General features: G+C 36.9%; 1 protein-coding gene across 3 annotated transcripts in view; it reads right to left on the bottom strand.

Annotated features, from left to right (window-relative positions):
- LSAMP (limbic system associated membrane protein) overlaps nt 1–24,424 on the bottom strand; it is a 631,380-nt gene extending 606,956 nt beyond the window's left edge. For 2 of the 3 annotated variants that reach the window (XM_010345960.3, XM_074404330.1), the window contains exon 1: nt 23,767–24,424. In XM_010345960.3, the coding sequence (XP_010344262.1) occupies nt 23,767–23,921 (155 nt within the window). In that variant the 5' untranslated portion in view covers nt 23,922–24,424. The remainder of the gene's footprint in view (nt 1–23,766) is intronic. The other variant, XM_003935432.4, reaches the window with a different exon arrangement.
- Between the last annotated feature and the right edge of the window lie 503 nt (nt 24,425–24,927).

Raw genomic sequence — 24,927 nt, 5'->3', positions numbered from 1 at the left:
CCTGAGTAGCTGGGACTATAGGCACCCACCACTACACCCAGCTAAGTTTTGTATTTTCAATAGAGAAGGGATTTCATCATGTTGGCTATGCTGGTCTTGAACTACTGACCTTAGTTGATCTGCATGCCTCCGCCTCCCAAAAGTGCTAGAATTACAGGCATGAGTCACTGCGCCCAAGCAAGACCCATTTTTTTTTTTCAAAGTGGATAACCAAAAGACCATATCTTACATATCTTTTGAAAAACTAGGCATTAGCAGGAATGAAGTACTAAGAATTTCAGCATCAGATAATAAGGACTGATTTAAGGGCAAACTAACGTATTTCAGCTTTCATGAACCATTGTGCTCTTCTGAAACAGAGCAATTAAAAAACAAATAAATTGTACCAGGCATGGTGGCTCTATGCCACTGGTGAGGTGGGCAGATCACTTGAGGTCAGAAGTTCGAGACCAGCCTAGCCAACATGGCGAAATCCTGTCTCTACTAAAAAAAAAAAAAAAAAAAATACAAAAATATTAGCCGGGTGTGGTGGCTTGCATCTGTAATCCCAGCTACTCAGGAAGCTGAGGCAAGAAAACCACTTGAACCCTGGAGGCAGAGGTCGCAGTGAATAGAGTTTGTGCCACTGCACACCAGCCTGGGCAACAGAGAGACACTCTGTCTTAATAAATTGGCAAAGACACCAAAACAATTCTACAGAGAAAAGATAGTCTTTTCAACAAGTGATGCTGGACTAATTAGATCTCCACATTGAAAAACATAATTTAGAACCTACCTCATAGCATACATAGAAATTGATAAAAAATAGATCAAAGACCCAAATGCAAGAACTAAAACTATAAAATTTTAGAGAAAAAAGTAATTATTAACTCTTTGTAATTTGAGGCTAGGCAAGAAGTTCTTAGCTACAATGCCAAAAGCAGCATTATAAAAGAAACCTTGATATATTGAACTTCATCAAAATGCAAAAGTTTTACACTTTAAAAGAAAATGAAAAGATAAGCTATATCCTGAAAGATAAATGACTTACATGCAGAATATATAAAGGATTCTCAAAATTCGATATGGGACAACATTCTCAATCAAAAATAAGGCAATATATTTGAATAACACAGGACCAAAGAAGAGATATGAATGGCTAATAAGCACAAGAACAAATGCAGCACCACATTAGGTATTAGATAAATAAATATTAAAACCACAATGAAACCTCACTACACAGCCACTTAAATGGCTATACCCAGAAGACAGATAACCATAGGTGTTGACAAAGATATGAAAAAACTGGAACGGTCATACATTGCTGGTGGGAATGTAAAATGGTGTGGCTACTTTGGAAAACAATATAGCAGTTTCTTAAAAAGTTAAAATATTTGCCATACAATCCAGTAATTCCAATCCTCACTATCTAAGGAAGAGAAATGAAAATATATGTTCCTTCCAATAATTGACCACAATGCCCCAGAAACATTCCTCACAACAGCTCCAAAGTGGATGTAATCCACATGTCCATTACCTGGCAAATGGTTAAACAGAATATGGCATATCTACACAATGGAATACTATTTAGTCATTCAAAGTGAGCAAACTAGTACGTTGTGCTACAATATGCATGAATCTCAAAAACTAAGTAAAAGAACCAAGTTGCAAAAGACTCCTTAGTGTATGATTCTATTTAGATGAAATGTTCAGGAAAAGCAAATACAGTTACATCTTTATTTCTGTGGTAACTCTATTTCCTTTTGCGGGACATTTCATCTGAATAGAATCACATGCTACCTCTTTATATCTGTATCCACACCCATGGATTCAACTAACCTCATACCGAAAATAACTGAAAAAATGAAAAATAACAACACAACAATAAAAATAATGCCAATAAAAGCAATACAGTATAACAATTATTTATATAACATTTACATTGTATTAGGTATTATAAATAATCTAGAGATTATTTAAAGTATATAAAGAATATGTGTAGGTTATAAGCAAATATTATCCCATTTTATATAAGTGACTTGAGCATCCATAGATTTTGGTATCAAAAAGACATCCTGGAACCAACCCACCAGGATACCAAGGATACCAGAATACCAAGGAACAACTATATATAGAAATAGAAACAGAAAGTAAGTTGGAGGTTGCCCAGGGTCTGGGGTACAAATGGGGAAAATGTGGGCATGAAAAAGATATTGGGAATGATGAAAGTCTTCTAAAAGTAGATTGTGATGATGGCTGCAAAACTCTGTATATTACTAATAATCATTGAAATGAATATTTTACATAAGTGAATTTTATTATATATAAGTTATACCTCATTAAAACTGCTAAAAATAAATAGTGCTGCTAAACTTATATAAGCAGATTTTAGATCTCTGCTGCAATATTATCCCTTCAGAAAGGTCTTACTTGGATGCCTTCTCCAAAACATCCTTTTCATAGTTTTATTATAATACGTTGATTTTCCATTTTAGCATTTAGCACAAGCTGTAACTGTCTTATTTATGTATTGACATACTTATTTACTGCCTTCCTCTTCAATCAGAATGTAAGCCCCTTTGGAGTAGTTATTTTATTTATCTTATTTACTACTTTAATTCTCACAATTTTGCACAGTGCCTGGCACAAAGACATGTTTAAGAGCCATATGTCAAATGCATGAAAAAACAAATTAATGGATGACTAGACAAATGGCTGAGTAAATAGATGAGCCAGATTTGCTAAGCAAATAAATTCCATGTATCTTTAGGAGACACAGAACAAAATCTTTCATTTTAAGAGGGGAAAAAAACTGCAACAGAAGGAAAATGATATTTCCTCATGATCAAGAGAGTGGAATTCCTTTCCCAGATCAAGCATCTGAGACTTTTATTCCCAAAGAGGACACGATGCCAAAACTGAGCACAGCCAACATCCACCTCTCTTTTTCTTTAACCATCCCATTAACAAAGTTGTTTTCTCTAGGGTCTAGATCCAATTAAGAGCAAGGACGGCAGAGAGGAGAACACTGAGTAAAGCAATGTTAAAGACGTTTGTACACATTCCTCTGGGGGTTAGAGAAAGCTTTATTGGCATTCCTTCCCCTCCTCCTCTTTTTCCCCCCTCCCTCCCCCACCTCCTGAACTCCTTTGCAGAAGGCATCAGGACAAAGAAGCACCCAGCATTCAGCTCAGGAACAGAAAATAAATACACTGGGAATACTCCAATATTCAGTCCCTGGCTGAATACAAAGCAGCGATTCAGCAGAGAAGCGGAACCTCAATGGGAATAGAGAGCGAGTACTGAACATAGCACCAGAAACATGAGAGAAAGAGAGAGAAACACTGAGAGAGAGACATCTTAAGGTTCTCACTGTGCTTTCCTCCTGTGATGTCTCCCATAATAACTGTTTAAATGCAGTAGTAGGTGAAAAGAGAAGAGGAAATACATTGATAATAATACTGCACAAAGGGAAGAAGAACACAGCAAGATAGAAAAGAAAGTATCACTTAGAAAAAGTTAAGAATGAACCAGATTCTAAAACAAGTGATGGAAACAAAAGTTTAAAAAGAAAATAGAGAATGGAACAATAAGCAATGTCCTTTATTGGTTAGTTCAGAATGAGTCGGGAGTGTGTTTCATTCATGTCCTGTGGCCCTTTGACTTCAATTATCTTGTTAAAAAGTCTGAGCTTTATTTCCAGTGTTTGTAGTCGGAATAATGTGCATGCCCTCCTTTCCTCCTTTACTAGGGTCTGGTGAGGACTAATTAGGCAATGTATGTGACATGTCTTTAGAAGTTTAGAGTGCTAGATAAACAGAATGCTTTTTTGAAGTGGCTGTACATTGTTGGTGCCGAATAAACATTAAATCACACTCAAGTTTTGAGGCTGAGCAAGAGAGAGCAGTTTATAGTTCATTGGGGAAAGATTAAAATTTCATTCCAGCATTTCTAAGCTAGTGACAAAACACAACCAATTTTCCATAGTCCTACCTTCTCCAAGGGGCAATTATTGATGGAAAAAAATCAGAAGAAGCTCTTACTAATAAAAGGTTGAATGTTTAATAATCAATTGAGGGTCACAGGACAAAACAGAATATGTCAGTATGTGGATAAAAAGTAGAATCCAGATAGATATGAGGCAGAAATTATAAAGACATTTCCAGGTCTTACATAGAGACTTAGTCTTACACAGAACAGAGAACACAGTATGGATTAAATACCACGTTATTTACCCAATAAATTCTGCAGAACCCAGTAGTGAAATGCAGTATTGAGAGTCCCGAAATGCCAGGCTTTCCATTTTCTCTGATCGATGGATCTCTATATGCAGCAAATAAGGCTGGGTGCCAGGTTTATACTCTACATATTAGGAAAACTTTGGAGAGTGTGCCATTTTATTATAATTTCACTTCTTCTGTATGCAGACTTCCATTTTTCTTCCCTTTCAACTAAATTAAATACTGTAAATCACAGCTTTATTAGTAGGAAAGGAGGTATCTGCATTACTCTTAAAAATGCCATCTCCAAGAGGCCAACTTCACTAGAAGTTGAAGAAAGAAGAAAAGAGAGTGGATTTTGCCAAGCCAAATAAATTATCAGCTGTGCAGGGCTGGGCATTTAGACCTGATGGTGCCTCTAGATGTCTAAGTCAAAAAGAATTTGGTAAGTCATCAACTCAGGAAATGCAATTATCACCCCAAATTAGCAAGAAAGTAAGTTTAAAAGAATTGCTTACCTTTGATATTTTCATTGACCCTACATGTTTCACCAAATCCTATTTACTTATGACAAGGGAAAAATAGATCCTCTATTGTCAACCTTTACCTTTGGCCATGTATAACCCATAGAATGAGGCATAGCAACAAATATACTCCATTCTGTACCTACCATCAAAAGGATTTATTTTATTTTTTTATTTTTTTATTTTTTTTTAATTGCATTTTAGGTTTTGGGGTACATGTGAAAAACATGCAAGATTGTTGCACAGGTACACACATGGCAGTGTGATTTGCTGCCTTCCTCCCCTTCACCTATATCTGGCATTTCTCCCCATGGACACAGGGAGGGGAGCACTACACATTAAAAGAATTTATTGAGCACCTACCACCTGTTCAACTCTGGCCTAGGCAATATGTGGAACACGGAAGATAAGGTTTAGCGGAAATAGTACGGATAAAAATATGGCTCTCTAACAACTAGCTGTGTGATCATAGGAAAGTCATTTATTTTTCCTGGAGTTTTATCTCCTCTTTTTTAAAATGCAGAGAATGTGATATTCTCGGGTGAGTATGTCAATACAAATATTGATTGAAATATTACTCAGACCAAGTTACTCCTGTAATCACTAATCTTCTATGATTTAGGGAGCTTATCATGTGATTGAAGATACACAGCTAAAATGCAAAATACTATCAGCAAACATAAGCATAAAACTGATATTGCCTATGATAAAAAATAGAGGAGAAAACAATACACTGAAGATGAAAAAAAAAACAATGGTTTTTTAGAGAAGGATGGGCTTAAAATGAGGAAAATTTAGGTAAATAGAGAGGAAAAAATATATCCTCAAGGAAAATAAAACATTAATACACACAACAGGAAAGATGGACATGGTATACCAGGCAACGTTCCTAACAAAAAGAGGGTGAGTATGAGTGAGACATACTTTAAGACCTGATGGTGCCTTGAAATTGAGGCTGATGCAACAAAAGCTGGAGACTAACTTTAGATTACTGAACAAAAACAGAAAAGAAAAAGAGACAGATAAAAAGTTATGTTTAAAGAACAATGTAAACAGTAGTGAAAATCTAAAAGGCTAGACTATAAACTCATCTCATCCACTGTTCATCATCAGTACTCAACTAAGTGCCTAGCAAAAGTAAAGAACTCAACACATGAAAAGACTAAAGTCGGTAATATAGTCATGCACTGATAAGGATTTGGAATAGAAGGACAGCAGTGGGGATTAAAAAGCACCATTATTTAGAGACAGCTCATTAAATTTACCAAGTGTAAAGAAAAATAAAGGCAAAATAATTAATAAAACCCTCACAGCATTGTAGCACAATTAGGAAACCAAATCTGAAAAGTCAATACAGCATCTGTGGCTGCCTGTATCTTCTCTCTTTGTCCTGAACCCTGGGGCCATCATCTTACCATATTTCCTAACTCTATAGTAACCCAGTGCTGTCAACAGCATGGAGAGGTTTTATGTTAACAGTAAAGAATTATAAGCTAAAGTAGTCTATAGTATGGGGAGTGTAGTTATTATTAATAATACTAATCTGCCTCAAGGTTAAAAAAAAAGAAAGATGTCTGCCAAGAAACTTGACAACAAAAATCTCCTGGGGTTTTTCTGGTAGCATACAACCTGAGATTGATTTACTCTGTTTATTGTGTACTCACTTCTTTATTGAAATGCCTGCATTTCTATTCATTCTCACTCTCTATTCCTTTGTTCATTCATTTATTCATTCATTCATTTAAGTGTCACTGCAATCCTTCAGACTCAGCTCTTTCATTAAACATGTCCATATGAACATATCAGCTCACAGCATTTTCTGAATAGCCATCAAAGCCACAATTAGGAACATATTGTTTTTATTGTTACTTAATTCTTTATTTGTATAAGTTTCTTGAGGGACTAGAATGTGCACAGATTTTTTTGGGGCCTGAAATTTCTACACTGTGAAATCTTTCTTTAAAAATAATGAATATAAAATGATAAATTAAACATAAGAGACATTTAGAGATAAACCTTTGGAATGGCCCATGCAAGTAAGGAGCTCCGGAGCTAAGCTTCCCTATAAATCTACTTCTGTTGAACATCTATTTAATCTTCACAGAATTTCCAGCAGAGTTGTATGCATACTAACTACCCATGTTACACTCTCTCTCGGCAATTTCATCAAACTCACAGTTTAAACTATACTCTCATAGGAAAACAGTTGATGTTCCCATGTAACTCAAAGCTTAATCAACTTAATCAAGTTCTCAGAGTTACTTGTCAATGGGCTCTACCTGAATACCTGGTAGTCTTTCAAACTTAATTTAGTCAACGAAATCAATCTTACTTTGAAAATCTACTATTTCCTTCCATATGTCTTTCTCTATTTGTTCTCCATTTTTGCCATGTAGGTACTTCCATTTGTGCTCTACCTTATTTACTTAGGACTGTCCTTCTTTCTGCCCTCCTGCCAACCTTCTCATGCCCATTTCCTACCTATATATATACATTTTTTTTTTGAGACGGAGTTTCGCTCTTGTTACCCAGGCTGGAGTGCAATGGCACGATCTCGGCTCACCGCAACCTCCGCCTCCTGGGTTCAGGCAATTCTCCTGCCTCAGCCTCCTGAGTAGCTGGGATTACAGGCACGTGCCACCATGCCCAGCTAATTTTTTGTATTTTTTGTAAAGACGGGGTTTCACCATGTTGAACAGGATGGTCTCGATCTCTTGACCTCGTGATCCACCCGCCTCAGCCTCCCAAAGTGCTGGGATTACAGGCTTGAGCCACCGCGCCCGGCTGCAAAATTTTTTATTAAGAAGATCTTTTGTCTAATTTGCTTAACTCTTTGTAACTAAGGAAATGTCCAGTTTTTTATTAAAAAAAAAAAAAAAAAAAAAAAAAAAAAACCTGCCACGTATTCAGACAAAAAAAATGCATTTTTCATTATAAAAGAGACTACATAGACTCAAAAAAGAGTAATTCATTTATGTTTGAGATATGTAATGTCTATATCCAAACTTCCATATATACCCTAAGCATTATATGTAGACATTACTATGGAAGTTTGGAACTTTTGTACCAATCCTGGAGCTCCCCAGGAGCCTATGGCTTGGGAACTGGCTGCCTAAAGCTTTTCTCTTGGGACTAAAATTGAATGACACAGATACTTCATTTTCAAGGAACCAACTCTGACATATTTAGGACTTTATTAGATCATTATTAGGATCTCTTGTCATTATCTTTTCACGTCTCATTTTTAATATCCATAGATGTTCCACTGGGAAATTATGACATTCTTGGGAATATTGTCAGTTTTACACACAGATAACTAACTTTGGGATGAGGGTGTTAGTGTTTTACTGAAATCCTGATACCTGATCCTTCTCTAATCTGCTGGTTCCTAAACTCGATCTTTTCACTCTTTTTGTAAGTCCTCAATTTTGTTTGTTTGGGCTTTCTGAGCTATTTCAAAACTGTTAACCAAAATGCTATATTATATATTTAACAGTAGCCTGGCTCCACAGTCAAAGCTGTGCATAAATGCTTCTTTCACTGTAAATACTGCTAAAGCAATGATGAGGTAATTAGCTAAGTACATGTCAGCTCTACAGGAAAGAGAATGGTTTCATACTCTGATAATTGCTGTTTATAAGTTTTAACATTGTACTTTTAGGTAAATTAAACTCACTTTGCAAAAAGAGATAAAATAATGAACCATGCATACAAATACTAAGACAGCAAAATACTAGTGTTGGTGAAAGAGATTGGGTTCAGCAAGAGGCGAAGATATATTTAGTAAAATAATTGATGGATGACCTCCATTTGTAGGTTGAACTCATATTTTGTGGGAGAAAACGTTTTTTTTTTAAGTATAAGATCAGAAAACCAGAAATGCAAATTACTCTTCTTAATTATTGCTGATGAGGGTACTTGATATGAAAAGTAAAGAAGTGAAACAAACAAAGCATTCCTTAATTTAGGAGTAACAGACTTACTTACAGGCAAAAGACGTCTATGTATTACCACTGCTACCGAATTCTACTGGAGATCATCTCTGATGATACTGTGGGAAGCAGTAGAGGGAAGGATTACATCAAATATCTAGGGAGACGACTGAGTGCTGGCAGGGTTCAGAGGAAGACAGAACTGCAGAGGTTCAAGGCCTTAGAGTAGAAAGAGGGCCAATATGAAGCATGGATTTGCAGGTGGCATCATGTTTTACTCTTTCGAGGAGTAAATAATTTGAGCCATATTGACAAAGAAATTGACACAGGGTAAAGATTTCATGGTTAACATAAGAAATCCTGTTTTCATAATTTCCTAGTTTAGATGGTAGCAAGATGTTCAGTTTGAGAGGTGACAGATATTGGGAATTAAAACTGTTGTGTAGCCTTCAGGCAAAATTATATCCACATGTGTGTCAAAGCAATAGAGGGAATTAGAAGAGGTAAGACATGAAGTCAGCATTGGACCTGATTAATCTTACACATTTCTATGAAGCTGGCTGATGTTAAATGTAACTTTCTAAGTCCAGTTTTGTCTTGATATTTCTCTACCTAGAAAGATAAAAGGCCTAAATAGATCTTCGGTCTTAATGATATACAGTCCTCTCTCTTGACATGTTTGCAAATTCTCCAGTGGAAAGAAAATAATAGAAGCATGAATATTAAAACACATTGAAATTATTAGAGAACATATTTCTAAATGAAATTCTTCATAAGCAAAGTAATAATAGAATTTCATCAAAAAACACATCCAAAATAAACTAAAGAGGGAATTTAGAATATCACATAATGATGAAATGTAAGTACTACCAGAGACCTGAGAAATCACCCATTTCAATCTTCTATTACATAAAGATGTTTTTACTTTTGTTTTTCTTTTAATAATATTTCTTAAGAGAAGTCTGCTTAAATACTAAAATGGATAAAAATGTAGTTCCTTAAAAGGAAAGCCATTCCATTTGGCAGAAGAGAAACTGACATTTACAAAATAAATACACCTATAACCAAAGATATGCCTAAACATAACTGTAGATAGTTCTAATTCCTTCTTATAATAACCTTCTCAGGTGAGAGGATACATATCATTATTATAATTTTTAATTTACAAATAAAGAACCAGAAGCCTAGTAGGCAGAAACAATTTACTAATTAATGTTTGCAGGGTTGGTAATTGATAGGGGGATACGTGGAGCTAGTTATTCTGGCCTAGAAGCTGTGTTATTTCTGCTATGCCATTTGAACAGTCATTTTCATGTCATTCAACCAGATTTGGTTATTTAATTAAATCATGTCCTATTTAAATTATAAACTATCCTATTTTTTTCTTACTGTTTTTTTTTGAATGAGATTTAGTATAATAACAAATACATGTAAATAACATTTTTTTAACAGAACTATAATTTTCTTCCCTATAGTTTTCATCCGTATTTACCTTATAATTCCATCAACAAACACCTCAGTTTTTCCCTTATCTTTCTCTCATACACGTGATTAAAAGTTTGCTTCCTATGGTTTTATCCAAGAGTTGATCCTGACCTGAGATAGAATGAGAGAGACCTCTACCGCTATAGATCAGTATTTCTTTGGCATAATTGTTATCTAGCTCATTTTTGACCCATAATCTATTCATAAGTCTATTAGAAGCCTGTTGAAGTATAGACACTCAAAGTAAATGGGATTTCCGTGATCCAACACCTGGAATTAAATTTGCCTATTTAAAAAATTAAAAAAAAAAAAAAAAACCTATTTGCCATGCTGTAGTTTGTTCCCAGGGAACACATGTTGGCTTCTAGTGATCACTGCTTTCTTTTCAAAATCTACTTAACACTACATTTTAGCATGTAGGCTTTTGGTGGGTAGAGTGATTTGTTTTTTCTCTTATAGTTATCATTAGAACAATATTTTATGTCACCATTATGAAACTTCGTTTTCTACAGATTTTCTAATGTTAGTAATAGTGTTTGTATAATTAAGCTCTCAAGTTATTTTAGTGCCCTGGATATAATGCATATCGGTCTCACAGCTGAATTTGTTTATATTCTTCTAATTATGTCTTCATATGTCATGGATTTTAAAAATTGCAAAGGATATAATAACATAATTTTGAGAATTTCATTTGCTAAACAAATAGAAATTTAATTAAAATTCTTATTCTTATCTTCCAGTGGACATTCCACCATCTTCATCAAGCACGCTCGTTAACAAATCAATACATTTCTTTGTGACTTTGAAAGAAAACAGAAATTTAGGATGGACTTGGAATCATAAAATTCAAAGAGTTAAAAATTATATTTAAAAAAGTTATTTCTCCTTTAGCTAAGGCAGCATTAATTTTTGTCCTATAAATTAACAGAAAAAGAAAGTGTTAGATTTTCTTTCACTTTTTATGAACTATATGGTAGTCAAGATCTAATCGAAACAAAAAACACTGACTTCTCTTATAATATAATCCTAGCACCTTGCATGATTAATTAAAAACAAAACACATGAATGAAAACAAATTAAGATAGCCATTGTGTGATGCTTCTTATATATTGTATCTGTTTACAGGCTTGATATCCTAAAAAATTTGGTTTTCTGCATAACTGATGTATCAAATTAATTAGGTTCCTATTAAAGTGTGACATGATCCAAGTTCAAAGTACTATTTATGTCCATATTTTATGTATGTAAATTTTATGTACATATAAGAAGCACATTTATGCTTTTACTTTTTTATATGCAATTATAAATATACACAAAAAATAAAGATCTTGCATTCAATACAGTCACATTATATAGATTAAGTGTATTCATGATACAAATTAATTATACTTCATAACAGATGCTGTACAAATATATACTCTTATTTTTAGAAGAATTAGATTTTGAGTTCTGTTATTTTTATGCAAGGATTAAGGTATTAATGTAAACTTTTTTTAAGTTTTCTATATTATGACATTTATAATATAATTGAGTTTTTTTTTAAATTGTGTGTATCGTCACTCCACTTACAACTTCTTGCATTTCTTCTTTTTGGGAATTCAGCTATATTCACAAACATAAAGCTATTTCACCAGACCAACATCTTTGCTTACAAGACAAGTAGGAGTTGGAACAATGGAAGCTAATTCCCAAGTTTACACAGGTAACTTTAGTTTTGCAGAACTAGTCTTTAGTTTTGCAGAACTAAAGACTAATTTTTTTGATGCCCAATCTAAAGGCTTATCTGATCAAGTAATTCCTTATAGACTTTAAGTAGTTTATTGTTGTGGTGATGATCAGTGCATCATATTAATGCCAAAAGAGATAGAACAGAGGTCAGAGAGAGAGACAAAGAAAAAAATCCATTCTTTAGCTAAGTTAATGATTCAGCAATACAGAATGCTGATCTTTAGATATGTTTATACAATTACATCATGAACATGTATAAGGTGACAGCAATCTTTAATTATCTCAAAACAAACACCAGCTACAAATTGGCAACCATATGTGGCTTATGTCTCAAAATGAACAGCTCTGATACACATATGCTAGAGTGAGGTGTGTGTAATGACACAAAACAATCAGAAGTCAGAAAACCAATTATGTTTCCCAGTCCATGTTTTCACATGTAGATACTTGCTATTCATGACTGTTAGGCTGCATCACTTTCTTTTCAATATTTTGTTTCTAGTAGAATAGGGTGGGAAATAGTAGCATAACTAAAGTATAACAATAGAAAGGACAGAATTTTAGACAAATTATAGAGATTCAATACAGAAATGCATCATCAGACAATTACAATGGCATAAACAGTAATGCCTTCTTGTATAGAAAGCTAGGTGGCATTTTCCCTCAGGGTCATTGGTTTCCCTATGATCTCACATAAATAATACTCTTGTGCATTAGGGAAAGATATACAGAAGGAAATTTCGGATTAATACAAATTCCACTGCACATCCAAGTTTTAATTTTTCCAGGAATGAGTAATGAGCTTCAAGATGCAATGCCGAGGTAACCATCACTATCAGTATGAGTAACCACTTTTAGTCAAATAAATGTAAGTGATATGCACATTGTGTCATTTCAAAAGAAACTAGAATGGATCAATGGAGATGAATATACCTGTTACATGCAATCCTATTTAAGTAGCTCCCAAATCCCCAATTTAATCCCTAAAAATTCAGTTACCTCTACACAGAGAAAGTCTCCTATCACTCTAGGAAGGGAGATTCCTTCTCAGAGCTACCCAGGATGCTGATCTCTTCACAGGTATCTCACTTAGGGCCATTGAGTGACACCATGTTCTGTTAGAAACTACTATTTTATCTAAGAAAGGGACATGCTTTTTCTAGGTCCCTATGTCTCTAACTCTGAAGCTTTGGGATACTTCCCAAAATACCCCCATTTGCCCTTCTCTTTTTCTAAAAAAAAAAAAAAAAATTCCAAAAAGGAATAACTGCAATGGGAAATATTGAAGGCATTTCTAACAAAAGCTCTTTACCTTATAAATAATCAGATAATTATCTAGCTCTGATTTTATGACTAGACCCTCTTAAACCCTACATCCACAATTACTCCAGTGATAGCCGACTTCACCAAAATGTCTTCCTTCAGTCTGATCTTCTTCTAATGTGTTTCCTCTTTAATAAATCAACTTGAGTCAGCTTGATTTATAGTACAACCATCTTTCTCTGTTCAATTCAGTAGGCAAATATTTATTTGAGCATCCATGGGTACTGAGCTAAACTCTGGGATGAAAAGGTAAAGTAAATGAGATGCTTATATTTGAGGCAAGACACAAGCAAACAAGATGTTTTAAAGACATGTAGTAAATGCAAAGTTCAAGGTATTCAGAGAGGCTATCAGTGATAACAAACAAGATACTTAGCTCAGTTTGGGAGAATTAGGGAAGATGTCCTGAATGAGATAGCACCAGAACTGAGCCTGAAGTCTTGAAGCAGCAAAGAGGTTACCTAGTAAAAATGTTTGATGGAGTAAGGGGTAAAGGGAGGAGGTTCCAAGCAGAAAGAGTATCAAGAACAAAGGTGAGCACCACAACAGATGTGCACATGCTCATGAGCAGAGACTGTAAGTGCTTCTGAATTGAAGAAGGCAATAAGGTAACAGGTCACAGAGGGTTTTTCAAGCATAGGGGCTTTGACTTTTTTTGAGATGGACTCTGGCTCTGTCACCAGGCTGGAGTGCAGTGGCATGATCTCAGCTCACTGCAACCTCTGCCTCCTGGGTTCAAGTGATTCTCCTGCCTCAGCCTCCTGGGTAGCTAGGACTACAGGCGCGTGCCACCACGCCCAGCTAATTTTTGTATTTTTAGTAGAGACGGGGTTTCACCATGTTGTCCAGGATGGTCTCAATGTCTTGACCTTGTGATCCACCCACCTCAGCCTCCCAAAGTTCTGGGATTACAGGTGTGAGCCACCATGCCTAGCTGGGGCTTTGAATTCATGCTGTGAATATTCTTTGAAGGATCGAGTGACATTTTTAGAATAATACTGGAAAACAACAGGCCTTGCATAGGCCATCTCAGGTCCTTCATTATGCCAACTCCATGAAGTCTGGAAGTTCTAAGTAGACTGAAGATATAATCTGGTAAACTTAACTAAGGCAGGAAGAAGCACTAGTTTAGTTCTTACTTAATGTCAGACGTTTGTCTCCATCTTTTCCCCCACAGAGCTAGACCAGGTTTTATGATCTGAGGTTATACAGTAAGAGTTTTAAAAGGTAGAGCACTGCACTCTGAGATTAACCTTCAAGTCATCCCCGGGTTACTATAGCGTTGACATAGAGCTTCAGCTCTAGGGACTGGGTCCCTCTCTTTTACTTCTTAACCAAGTTACCCATTTCGGTAATGTGCTCAGGTCTAAGTCCCTAATTCCTGAGGACTTTGTTCAAGTCAGCTCTCATCCCAAGGTCTCTGTTTCTGCTCTGAACTCCTGGGGATTGTAATTGAGTCTTCACTACCAGATGACAACCTCCATGTCACCGCTGCCTGCTTCCATGTGGGGCTAACTAGGGGATGCTGGCCTGTTATTTCTGCTTATTGTGCTTTGTCCTTCTCTTGAGAAAACCTTGTTGGATGTCTCTGGCTCCACCTCTTGCTTACTCAGAAAACCTCAGGAGATCTTTTCCTGTATGCCACACCAGAAACCACTAGGCACCTGCAAGAGGGATTTTTGCACAATGCCTTTACCACTCAGGAGCCAGAGCTGGGTCTATACCCAGTTCCTCCCAATTGGCCACCATCAGCCCCATTGTTAGCACAAAGTAACTTTTGTATATATTGGGCAAAAAAAGTTCTGCCTGTCTCAAAGAATTTTAAATAATAAATCTATAAGGACTACAGTGAGTAGAGCACCTCTTTAGGCTGTTTAAAGAACGTCTACAGTCATCGTAATCAGGGTCCCTCTAACAGGGGCAGGTGGTAGGAAACTTAACCAGGCAGAAGTTCATAAATAACAATAAGAAGGCAGCAGATTTAGAAACTCAGCTGGAGTAAGTGAAAGAAAGGGTCAAATTCAGATGAGAAGACTGAGTAACAGGGAGAAGTACCAGAAACAAGAGGAAATGAATTTCCTTAAAATGATCTGGGGTTGTGATGACCAAGGGATCCTTGAAGAGGTTCTACCAAGCACAGCAGTTTTGGGAATGGTCTTTGACAAATCAAACAAAAACATATAGTGGGGAAAGGACACCCTTTTCAACAAATGGTGCTGGGATAACTGGCTAGCCACATGGAAAATGAAACTGGATCTTCATCTCTCACCTTATACAATAATCAACTTAAGATGGATTAAGGACTCAAACCTAAGACCTGAAACTATAAAAATTCTAGAACATAATATTGAAAAAACCTTTCTAGACATTGCCTTAGGCAAGGATTTTAAGACCAAAAACCCAAAAGCAAATGCAATAAAAACAAAGATAAATATCTGGGACCTAATTAAACTAAAGAGCTTTTGCACAGCAAAAGGAACAGTCAGCAGAGTAAACAGACAACCCACAGACTGGGAGCACATCTTCACAATCTTCACATCTGACAAAGAACTAATATCCAGAATCTACAGACCTCAAACAAATCAGTAAGAAAAAAAACAAACAATCCCATCAAGAAATGGACTGACATGAATAGACAATTCTCAAAAGAAGGCATACAAGTGGCCAGCAAATATATGAAAGAATGCTCAACATCACTAATGAAAATCAAAACTACTATGCGATGCCACCTTAGTGCTACAAGAATGGCCATAGTCAAAGAATCAAAACACAGTAGATGTTGGCATAGATGCAGTGAACAGGGAACGCTTCTATACTGCTGGTACAAATGTAAACTAGTACAGCCACTATAGAAAATGGTGTGGTGATTCCTTAAATAACTAAAAGTAGAACTAGCATTTGATCCAGCAATTCCACTACTGGGTATCTACCCAGAGGAAAATAAGTCATTATTTAAAAAAAAGTTAATTGCACACATGTTTACAGCAGCACAATTTGCAATTGTAAAACCATGGAATCAACACAAATGCCCATCAATCAACAAGTGGATAAAAAAGTTATATATATATATATATATATATATATATATATATATATATGTGTGTGTGTGTGTGTGTGTGTGTGTGTGTGTGTGTATCACACATACACTATGTAATACTATTCAGCCATAAAAAGGAATGAATTAACAGCATTTGCAATGACCTGGCAGGAATGTAAAACCAAACATTGTATGTACTTATCGATATGTGGGAGCTAAGCTATGAGGATGCAAAGGCATAAGAATGATACAATGGACTTTGGAGACTTGGGGGGAAGATTGGAAGGGGGCAAGCAATATGACAACAAACATGGTGCAGTGTATACTGTTCGGGTGATAGGTGCACTAGGATCTCACAAATTACCGCTAAAGAACTTATTCATATAACCAAATGTGACCTGTATCCCAATAACTTATGAAAAAATAATAATTAAAAAACAAGAAGCTGGAAGCTGCAAGTGGAGGAAGGAAAACCCACGTGGTACAGACAGATAGTAGACACGTGCAAGATGGGACATTTCCTAGAACAAATCCTCCTTGACCAGCAGTAACTGGATGATCCTCCACAGGTAAATGCAGGGTTGACTTGCAGGGAGGAGAGAAAGCAAAAAAGCGAGAGGAAGGAGAGAGGAGAAGGGAGGGGAGGAGGGAAGAAGAAAGAACTGGAGGGAGGAGGAGGGGAGGGAAGGAAGGGGAGAGAAAGGCATTTTTAAGCATACATTTAGGTATGATAAAAATGGCATTTCATCAGATGAAATAAAAACCCAAAGGCAATCTCAGTGGTACTGTGAAACAAAAATTAAAATACATGAGTTCTAATTCTCAATTGATCACTCAAGTGTTTGGACAACCAACTAAATTTTTCTATTCTCAGTTATATCACTTTAAAATGAAATGGCAGATGCTTAATCTCCAAGGCCTTTCCTACTCTAAATTTCTAAGAGGTTTTTCTACAGTAATTAACAAAATCTGAAGTAAAGAGTTTTACTTTGTGAAGGTTAATCATACATTAACTGGAGATTATGTTTTAATTACAGGTAACTACACACACACACACACACACACACACACACACACACACACACACACACACAGTCTACTTGCCCTGCACTCCTGATAAGAAACTCAATTATATAATAAGATATTTGTGACTTTAAAGGACTTGAAATGAAATAATAAAAACATCATAGTGCAAATGGCCAGTGTGTAGGATAGAAATAAGAAAAGGCTTGTTTTATTACATTTTTTAAATGTTCGAAAAGTTGTAACCTACTGTAAATTCAATGACAATAGTCTTTTTTAAAGCTTATAGTTTATTCCATTATACAGTTTATAAAATACTTTGATACATATAATCTCATTTGATCTAAAAATAGCTGTGTAGTAGGCAAAAGCAGTTGTCAGTTATCTTTATTTAATAGATTAGACTATTTCATGATATTTAGAGGTTGGTCTTCTAACTACTTGTTGAACATTTCGAACTTATTATAATCTTCATGAAAAGTTTTTATGACACAAAGACTTGACTATAAGTTTCAACTAAAGAGAAATCACTATATACAATTGAGATGAATTATACAAATACCATTATTTTGCAAATCACATATTCATGTATGTAAGTGCACACAATTTAGCATGCTTGAATATGTTAGCAGAGAAGTCATTTCCCTTGTCTAAATAGTCTCTTTTCTTCCTTACTGATAGCATTAGAAGCAACAACAACAAAAACAACTTAGAACAGTTCTGTATATTTTATAATCCAAATGAGAGATAGCACAGAATAATAAGCTTTATGTTATTTCCATAGACATTATGTAAATATTTTCCATATTAAATAAAGTCACCCCATTTTCCATGGCATTGGAATGATGAAATTGCACAATAAACAAACGGATTTATGGTGATCTATTTCCTCTCTCCTGTGTGAATTTGTTCATCTTTGGCTATTGATATATTTCTAAAACCACATAACATGACTCCATTTTTTTTACTGATATCTGTTTAGTGTTGCCCTGAAAATGATTTGTAAAAGAGATTCCTTATCCAGTTAGGCACTGCTTTTTACCTCTATGTACATAGCAGAATCATTAAAAAGAAAAGGAAAAACCTGTGCCCAGTCCCTTCCCCAAACTACATGAGAATTTCTGAGACTAGAGGACATGTGGCATCAGTATTTTTTAAAGGCTCCCCAGCTGATGGTACTGTGCGCCCATGGCTGTGAACTGTCTAATGCAGTGCTTCTCCAACCTCAGTATGTTTGCAAATCACCTGGAAGTCTTGCTAAAATGTGGATTCTGATTTATTCCCTCCAGCATACGTCCTGAGTTGTTTTTTTAACATGTAACTATGTGATACTCAAGATGCCCAATCTGTGGATCACACCTGTAGTAACCTGTAGTGTCAGTTATCGCCTGAGAACCTGTGAGAAATGCAAATTCTCAGATTTACCAGGGAACTACTGACTCAAAAGCTCTAGCAGTGGAGGTCAAGCAATCTGCTGTAGCAAGCCCTCCGCATACTTTATATACACACTGAAATTTGAGAAACACTGGCATAAAAAGAAGAAGAAAAGAATTCCCTGAAGTCTGAATAATTGGCTGTATGTGTTTAAGAAGCCGTTGATACTTTACATTTGTGTAGCACTTTACAATTCAACAAACTTCCTACCTTACCTCTTGTGAGCTTCTTAAAACAACCCTGTAGGGTAACTAAAATAGATAGTTGCAGCATTCTGTAAATGAAACTGAAGCTCAAAATATTAAAGAGACTTGCTTAAAGTTATAGCATGCAAGTATGTATCCAAATTCAGAGCTCAGATCTTCTGAGTCGTACAAACTAACAGGCAGGACACTGAGAGAAAAAACAGAGTCAATGGCTGTAAGCTGTAAGTTATGCTCTGGAGGAGGGGTATCTCTGAGTCTCAGATGATGACAGGGAGAGAGACAAGGATATTTAGGCAACCTCCTATCAGGTAAGTCACAGTCATGTGTATTTGGCACTCTCAAAGACCACAGTAAAATGCACTAATCCTTTTTGGCCTGAGTTTACTGTTATGTGAAATCAGCTTTGAGAAACACAAGCATTTAACTCTCACCAATTGACTTAGTGGATGAGTCAGTCACTTTTGTTTTTTTCCGTAATTCTACAAATACATCATTCTAAGTCAAACCACATAAAATAAAAGTCTTCTGTGTACTGTATGTGTAGACACACTTATGTGTTCCATACTTACAGAAACACAGATAGCCACAATTTGTATCTTATGAGATTTGTCCACTGTGTTTGTCAGTCCATAAAGGGCAACAAAGGATATAGTTTACAGGTACATAAACATTCTTTAACAAAATGTATATAAGATGCTATTTTTTTAGATGATGTGTAGTATGTTATATACCATTATTTACTAAGTATATTTGATAAAGGATTTATTGGCAATGCATGATCCTTAAAGTATCAGGGCTAACCAACAAATTTTGATTACATCTAGTGATTTAACTACAGAAAAAGAAAACTTCATCATGGTTACAAACTTACCCAGTAGGCCCATGCCCACAGTTTGTTTCAAATAGTGAATTGTAAGTCATAGAAAATCACATATTGTGTCAAGAATTGGAGTGTTGACACTTTATTCATGAATATTGGCATTCCAGATGACTTACAGAAGACAAACAGAAATTTAAGATCTTTACATTTTACTATCAAAGAATCACATCTTCTTTTGTTTCTTCTTTCCCCTCTTGGTGTAGAAACAAACAGGGAATTAAGAATCCCAAATGTGTAAAAAACTAAACAGTAACTATTCTTCATTAGATATTCAGTTTCCTTGGGAATCTCTAATACTTATTAGAGGTACACTGACATTTAAATGGAAACAATGTTACTATCATTAAAAGTATTATAATACCCTGTAAACATCAAATAGGGTCAGAATTGTGAGGTAAATAAAATTTCATTACCTTGAATTTAGAATATTTAAAATCACAAATGTGAAGTCCCTGTATTTTATCACATGCCCACTTGTTTTATATCCAGATACGCATGTGTATATATGTTTTACAAAGTTGCCTTATGAACAGATATGTGATAATATAATGTACTGTATTTTGAAACTAGCATGGTTTTTTGTGGTCAAATATTTTATAATTATTTGTTCACATATCTGCTGCTCATATTAAAAATATGGTCAGTAGAACTATTAAAAATTAAATTTTAAAGGTTGGTTTGAAATGCTATTTCCACTATTCCTTGACTTATAAGAGAACTATTAATACATAGTCTCAACCTGCCATTATTAAGCAGGAAGTGAATATCTATGGGTATGAGGGTAGAGAGTTGGAAGAAACAGTGTTACAAACTGGTCCAGAATTGAACTCTTACTCCTATGGGAGCTGGTAATGAGGCAGGTAGACTCTGTTCAGAAAAGCACCTGAGGGTGCTTCATGACTGAAGTCCTGTGGATAAGTTTGTCTCACTCTTCACTGTGCACACAGATGTAAATGCAGATTCTGGTTATTCTATTTAGGGAGGAACTCCAAGGCTGTTCCTGCTGCTGCCACTACTCTGTGAATCACACTTTGATTCTTTGTCCCTGGGACAGAAGTTTGTATTGTGGTTTTCTTTAGTTCCTTGTACAATTTCTTATACAGGTCTGTAATGTTCTCTAGAAAAAAACTGAGTTAGGTATGTATACATGAGGCTATCTCTCTTTCCCTCCAGTTTTGTCACCATAATTATATAGTTTTTATTTTTTTCAAAATGATAGAAACTGCAGGGCAAGACCTCAAGACTAATGTGTACCCTCTTATCGGATGCATAATTACACTAAAGATCATAATTACAAAAAATGAGCATCAATCTTCAAAACAAACACTTGTTTCACAGGAAACGTTAAGGCAGTGAAGGTAAATGTTTTGGGGACAGTCAGCCAAACTTCTGTCACTGGATAACCAGAATTACAAACCTCCCTTGTCTCCTGTTGCCATCTCAGATTATTCAGGGCCACAGACTCACTAAGATAATTTTTTTTTTCTCCTAGCCATTTCACTTTCTCAGTGCCAGACATCTACTGTGGCTTCCAATGAATCAAGTTCTCCTTCCTCTCCTCCTCTGGAAGTTCGTGCGCCCAGTAAAATGTCACAAATAAAGTGAAAACATGCCTTTTCCAGGCTAGCCTTACAAACGGAAAGCAAGAGCACCATTCTTTACCAGGAAACTGACCCACAAAGCTTACTGGATTTAAAGAGATAGAGAAGAAGGTCAGCTAAGGAAACAAAGGGAATTCTTTCCATAGTTAATTTTGATGAAGCCCCACCAACGCCAAAATAAACCCTTGTCCAAGGCAAGGAAATAAAAAAGATGGCATGTAAGGTGAGATCTGGGAAAGAAATGGTGTTTCATAGGCGACTTATTTTCATGCTCGGTTTGTCTATCTTTTCTTTACCAGAGAATAAGTGGTTCTGTGTTTATCTTTTCTCTCATAGTCCCTATTTCCATACTGTAATGTCTGCTAAAGTATAATGCTTAAAACTCTGTTCCTATTGAGCCATAGACAAACAAAAGCTCTTATGTATCATCCATAGATATGTATGCAGTGAGACTGCTTCTGTATGAAAGTATAAGAATGTTTTTATTCTTCTGAATTAACATTCCTATACTTACCTAACTCTTAGATAACTATAGTTTCAGGTACAGGAGATGCTGACTTAGAAAGACCTTATAAAGCTCAAGGACACTTAGATAAAAAACAACTTATACATTCAAGCTATTCACTTTTCTCATATTCAATCATACAACCAGTGAACAAAATTTCTAGGGATAGCATAAATTTATGTAGAGTGCTTCACCATTAAAGGGTTAATGATGTTGGGGAGTATGAATGCTAGCAGTTGAAATCGCATGCTTGTGTGTTCGCAAAAACATTTTCTGTACCATGTCCAAATCCCTTTGGAAACAGATAAATTACTCTATAAATCTTATTACTCCATGTGGATAAATCACACTTGCAGGTCTGTAAAGCTGAAGAGCTAGAAGGGAAAATCTGCTTTGGATAGTAAGATCTTTGGGATTCATAATCACCCAATGCTCAGGAAATGAAGAAAGGAGCGCTACACATTAGCATTTTCTTACTTTTTACAATCTCGAGAAACACACACCCACACAACACACACACATATGCAATGCACGGCATACAGCACACACTTTCCTCTCTAACAAGGCTAGAGCTCCCAAAGCAGGACACTGTGACAGCCAACCAAATTTATTTCTGAGAAAAGGAAAGAAAACTTTGCTGCTGTCGGCAGCTCTGCTAGAGAACTGCTCCCTGATGCCTCTGGGTTTATGCACTATCAGCTCCTTACACACAGATTAGAGGTTTATTTTCTATCGTCTACTGTGTTTTTATTGCCACAACAAGCAATATTAGCTAGATAGACAGACTGACACTGGGTCATTTTATTTGGAGGAAATGAGATTTTAAAAGGTCTCCAAGGAGAGTGATTCTTTCTTTCTGTTAGAATCTGCCAGAAATTCAAGGAAAGCTAGGAAAAAGAACAACGGGTAGGTACAGTTGGGTCGAGAGGGAGAAGAGTGAAGAGAAACACAAAAGTAACCTTGGAGCATTTTGGAAATAAAAATATGACTAGGTCTCATTTGAGTATCTCTAGCTCACAGTACCTGATAGGGGTCAAACTCCCAAGGACTTGGGACTCTTGCTTTCCAAATTTCAATCTCAAATTATTTTAGAGTTTGGCAGAGTTGCACAGAAAAAAAGACTTTGACGTCTGCAATCAATTTGAAATACCCATTTGATACCAAGTTAATTCTTTCCCAACCTCTGTGTTTAACACTGTCACTCTTAAATATCAGCAATTTGGCAAGTTCTTTTTCTTTCTGCTGTTTGTATCTTGTGTTGATTTATATCCACATACCAGAAAAGGTTCAGTAACCAACCAAAGTTCTAAGATTGATGTATTGCCCTCCATATCAATTAGAAAATCTTTACAGAAAATCTTCTATCAGAAACCCTCACACACAGCCTTGATATGTGTGTGTGTGTTCGCCTGAAAGCACACACAAACACAGACACGGGAGGAACAAGAAGAATGCAGTACCCTGTACTACTCTCTGAGAGCCATAATCCATCAACCTTTCTTTCAGAATTAAGGCATCCCAACAAAACTCTCAAGTGCAAAGCAACAGCAATTACAATAGCAAGAATACTGCCTAGAAGTCTCCAATGCCATGGGTGAAATTAGGCTTCCTTGATAAGAGAAACAAGATCCTAAGAACCGAACCACATTTAACCATCACCACTGCTCCCTGACAGGGACCAGAATCCCTTGAATTTTGTTAGCTCTCATGCCAACCAGTCAGTAAAACGGGGACACACACACACACACACACACACACACACACCCCACAAGGCTGCATCATCAGGAGCTGGAGTTCAAGAAGATCAGGTACACACACACACACACACACACACACACACACACACACACACGGACGCGCGCAGCAGAAAAGTTGCCCAAAAGCCCTACCTGAGGATGGCTGTGTCCCCCTGCCTCACGGTGATGTTGTCCGTGCCTCGGTTAAAATCCACGCTGCGAACAGGCAGTCCTGTGGGAAGAAGGCAGAGCAATCTCAGTAGGACCAGCGGCAACTGTTTCCGATCTGGCTGAACTCTCCCGACCATGGTGGCCACTGCCGAGGTTCGGGTCTGTGGGGTGCTGTGGAGGGGCGCGCGCTGCTCGCGGGAGAGGCTTCACCAACACCGGGCTTTCATCCACAGCGAGCGCAGAGCGGGCTTTGCCAGTCTATGGTCCTTTCCACTTTGCCTCTCTCTTTCCCTCGCTCAGTCTCTTTTCCCTCTAAGACTTAACAAAGCCCTCACAAAACCCAGGCAGAAGGGTGAAAAAGTAAAAGCAACACAATTTCAAAAGAGAGAGTACAAATGGCAAGCCCTCTGGAAGAGCTGAAGAGAGAGCCAGAGGAAGGGTTCTTGTTTGGTCTCTCTGTGGCTGGACGCTCTCTGCTAGTGCACGAGCTGAGCTCCTTCGCTCTGTAACCCACTTTCCCAGGCTGGCGGGCGGGCGAGGGAGCCGGCTCCAAGCCTGCCAGTGAGTGTACAGAAACAGCCACACAGCAGCAGCAGCAGCAGCAGCAGCAGCAGCAGCAACCCAGAGCCTCTCTCCCCCTCCTCCCTTTCCTGTTTCTCCTTCCAGTCCCTGGCGCTCTCTCTGCTCAGCACCTCCCCCCACCCACCCACCTACCCCCCACCCCGCACCCTGCTGGTTTTCAACAGCCCCTCCACGTCATCCCCTCCACCCTCCCCTGGACATGGCCCCTCGCTTTGCACAACTGCCCCCTTCAGCAGCAGCCAGCCTCAATGAAAGCCTGATGCGCCTTTGGGTTGTCAGGACGACAGCTCCATCTGAGGCCTGGCTGATTTTCTTAAGAAGGGGGAATGGAGCTCAGAGGTACTGTTCAGCAGAGAGGGGAGAAAGAGAGGGACTTAAGCTAAAAAAGAACAGGAGAAAGAGTCCGGGAAAGAAGAGGTAAGGGGTAAGGAAAGAAGAAAAAGGAGGTAAGAAGGAGAGTTGCAAATAGGGGGAGTGGGACAGAGAACAGGAAAGCACTGAGGTGGGGGGTGAGGGTAGGGAATGTCCTAAAAGATGGGATAAAGAAACTGAGAAGAAACT

Source organism: Saimiri boliviensis, chromosome 8, assembly GCF_048565385.1.
Source record: "Saimiri boliviensis isolate mSaiBol1 chromosome 8, mSaiBol1.pri, whole genome shotgun sequence".
Taxonomy (NCBI): Eukaryota; Metazoa; Chordata; class Mammalia; order Primates; family Cebidae; genus Saimiri; species Saimiri boliviensis.
Note: the sequence above shows the minus strand (reverse complement) of the source record. Positions and strands in the feature narration are given on the sequence as shown.